Source organism: Aplysia californica, unplaced genomic scaffold (genome assembly GCF_000002075.1).
Source record: "Aplysia californica isolate F4 #8 unplaced genomic scaffold, AplCal3.0 scaffold00158, whole genome shotgun sequence".
Lineage (NCBI taxonomy): Eukaryota > Metazoa > Mollusca > Gastropoda > Aplysiida > Aplysiidae > Aplysia > Aplysia californica.
Genome location: NW_004797428.1, coordinates 283,885 through 286,583, shown reverse-complemented (window position 1 = coordinate 286,583; position 2,699 = coordinate 283,885). Strand labels below are relative to the sequence as shown.

The 2,699-nt window shown below is 47.8% G+C and overlaps 1 protein-coding gene across 1 annotated transcript in view; it reads right to left on the bottom strand.

Moving 5' to 3' along the window:
• Nucleotides 1-80: 80 nt before the first annotated feature.
• LOC101864385 (solute carrier family 28 member 3-like) overlaps nt 81-2,699 on the bottom strand; it is a 13,575-nt gene continuing 10,956 nt past the window's right edge. Inside the window, exons 7-9 of the mRNA XM_005097603.1 lie at nt 2,548-2,683; nt 1,214-1,394; nt 81-109 (exon numbers count right to left, since the gene is read on the bottom strand). Of these exons, the coding sequence (XP_005097660.1) occupies nt 81-109; nt 1,214-1,394; nt 2,548-2,683 (346 nt within the window). The remainder of the gene's footprint in view (nt 110-1,213; nt 1,395-2,547; nt 2,684-2,699) is intronic.

Here is a 2,699-nt window from a genome sequence, read left to right as displayed (position 1 = left end):
CGTGGTGGGGACGCGGTGAGGACGTGGTGGGGGGCGTGGTGAGGGACGTGGTGGTGCACTGCCAGAATCCCACTCCATGGTTAGCTGCCTTGATCCACAAACATCGTTCCTGGGAATAATAAAAGTAAGGCCAAGTATGTAAAGGTAATCTTTTTCTTCTCTGCCCTTCCCCGCCATCTCTCGGGGGTAGGTAACTGCTCGTTCTTTAACCTGCAGTCAGGACCTTACAACAAACCTTATCAACCTTACTGTCCAGACCAGGCCATCAATGATTTATTTATAGAGGCACCAGCCATCCATGATCACCTTACTGCATAACCTCCTTACCTGCAGTGCAACTGATTTGTACGTATTGTGTGACCGCCTTTACTACTTAGTAGGGCCCCTTGCCATCTGGCAACAACGTTCCGATTTCGAAGGTACTCTGTATGTCTAGAAATCTAGTGTTTCATGTGAACGAATGAGGAAATTACAAGTGGCCCAAAATGACACCGCAAGACTAGTGCGGGAGAAAAAAAAAATACTTTATCATTTTTTTTTTTATGTTAAAAGCCACGCTAATTTACATATGCTATCCGTGTGCCCCTCTCCGCGAAATAAACCCAAAAAGAAACAATAATAACGCAAGCTTAGGCAAAGCAAGCAGAAAACAAAATTTCAAAAAATAAAAAAACTGCGCTTATATGACATGTTGTGAGAAAAAGAGAGGATTTTGACTTTAAACTTTGCAATCAAATATAGATCTATCATAGACTTGTTAGCATTGCACTTAAATACATCGCCGCACTCTGAAGTAATCCCAGTTCACTATGGTGCTCGCCATTTGACTCACTTTTTATCAAAATTAAGGGCTACATACCTCTATTACCTGTCCTGGGCATCAACGTCATTCATTGCACACCGGACAGGTCCATAAGTGCTCAGTTTCCCCCAGCACCAAAGCCCGCAAGATATCCATACTGATTGTTCAGGTGGCTGTCTGATTATGGCGACGTCTTTCCTTTTCAGATAATCGTTCCATTCTTCCTTCTCCCCTCTCTATCCCCATTTCCCGCATCCAAAAACAACGCCAAGTATGGTAAAACACATAATAATGTATTCCGATAAAAAGCGAAACTGCACGTCTGTCTGTCTGTCTGTCTGTCTGTTTGTTTGTCTGTCTGTCTGTCTGTCAGTCTGCCTGTCTGTCTGTCTGTCTGTCTGTCGCACCCACCTGCAATGGAGCCAGTAATAAAACTGGCCAGGTTTCCAGCCACCCAGGCTCTGAGAATCATCTGCACGACGTCAACCCTCCTGGCAGGAGACATCGGGATGAGGGCGCCCAGGGTGATGCCTATACCCGAGACGGCGGAGAATCCACACAGGGCGTAGGTGGCGATGATCTCTGTTCTCTCCTACACAATACAGAGGGTGAGAGGGTGAGAGGGTGAGAGGGTGAGAGGGTGTGAGATGTTGGGAGGATGACAAGGTGAGAGGGTGGGGGGGTGAGAGAGGTTGGGATGGTGAGAGGGTGTGAGAGGTGGGAGGGTGTGGGAGGTTAGGAGGGTGAAAGGGTACGAAGGTGGGTGAGTGGAAGGGTGATAGGGTGTGACTTACTTATCTGGTTGAAGAATAGGCTTCATTGCAATAGGCACAATGCCATAGCTGCTCCTCCCTCCTCTCCAGAGTTTGCTTGCTTATCAAATCAATCAATGCCTTCCACCCCTGGCAGGGTATAGGCCATATACAACCTCCTCCCATTTATCTCTGTCCTGGGCCATCATTTAACCCCTGGCAGGGTATAGGCCACATTCAGGCTCCTTCCATTTATGTCTGTCCTAGGCCATCCTTCCAAGCTCATTCGAAGTGATCTTCATCTCTCTCGGGTCCCTTTCCGCGCTTCTCCTATTTTTCCCGTGGCCTACCCATGCCTCGTTCTCCCTGTGAGTTTCATTGCAGTGACTGTCTTGTGATGTTTCCGCTAGGCTTTCTTACAGCTTGCTTAGAGTGCCAGTTATTAGCTGGTTGGATATTCTTCTGGCTTTTCCACTTATGTTGCGGTCTCTCCCCGACCCTCTAGAGACACCAGCTTCCCTCAGTCATTCCATTGTGTGTGATGTACTGATAAGTTAGCCGGCCAGATTGGCGGCACCATGCAATTAGATCCACCGACAGTCATGGCAGCATTGACAGCATTGTTCAATGATAGCGTTGTTAATGGATAGGAGGGAGGAGAGATGAAAAGGTAGAATGTGAGAGAGTTAGGGGGCATGGAGTCTAGAGGATTGGGGGTGGGAGGATTTGAGAGTGAGTAAGTGAGTGTGTAACAAAAATATGTTATCCGTAAAAAAAAACACACACGTTGTTTGAATGTCTCTGTCCTGTTTAGAATAGCTATGCATAGCACAAAAATCGTGAGACGTCACTCACCACCAAAACTCTACCCACAATGATTTGATTCTTGCCTACCCCCATCATATCTCCGCCCACCAAGGTAGGAGACAAGCAACTGTCATTCACCGCTATAACTACTCCCACCAGAGTATAAGACAGACAGCTGTCACTCACCGCTACAACTCCGCCCACCAGGGTTTGGTTCCCGCCCATGATGATGTCGCCATCCACCCAGCTGTAGGTGGCGTCACTAGATGTCAGCATGTACGACTCCAGCAGACCACGGTTGTCCTTGAGTACGGCCAAACGTCTAAGTGGGAAGGGGG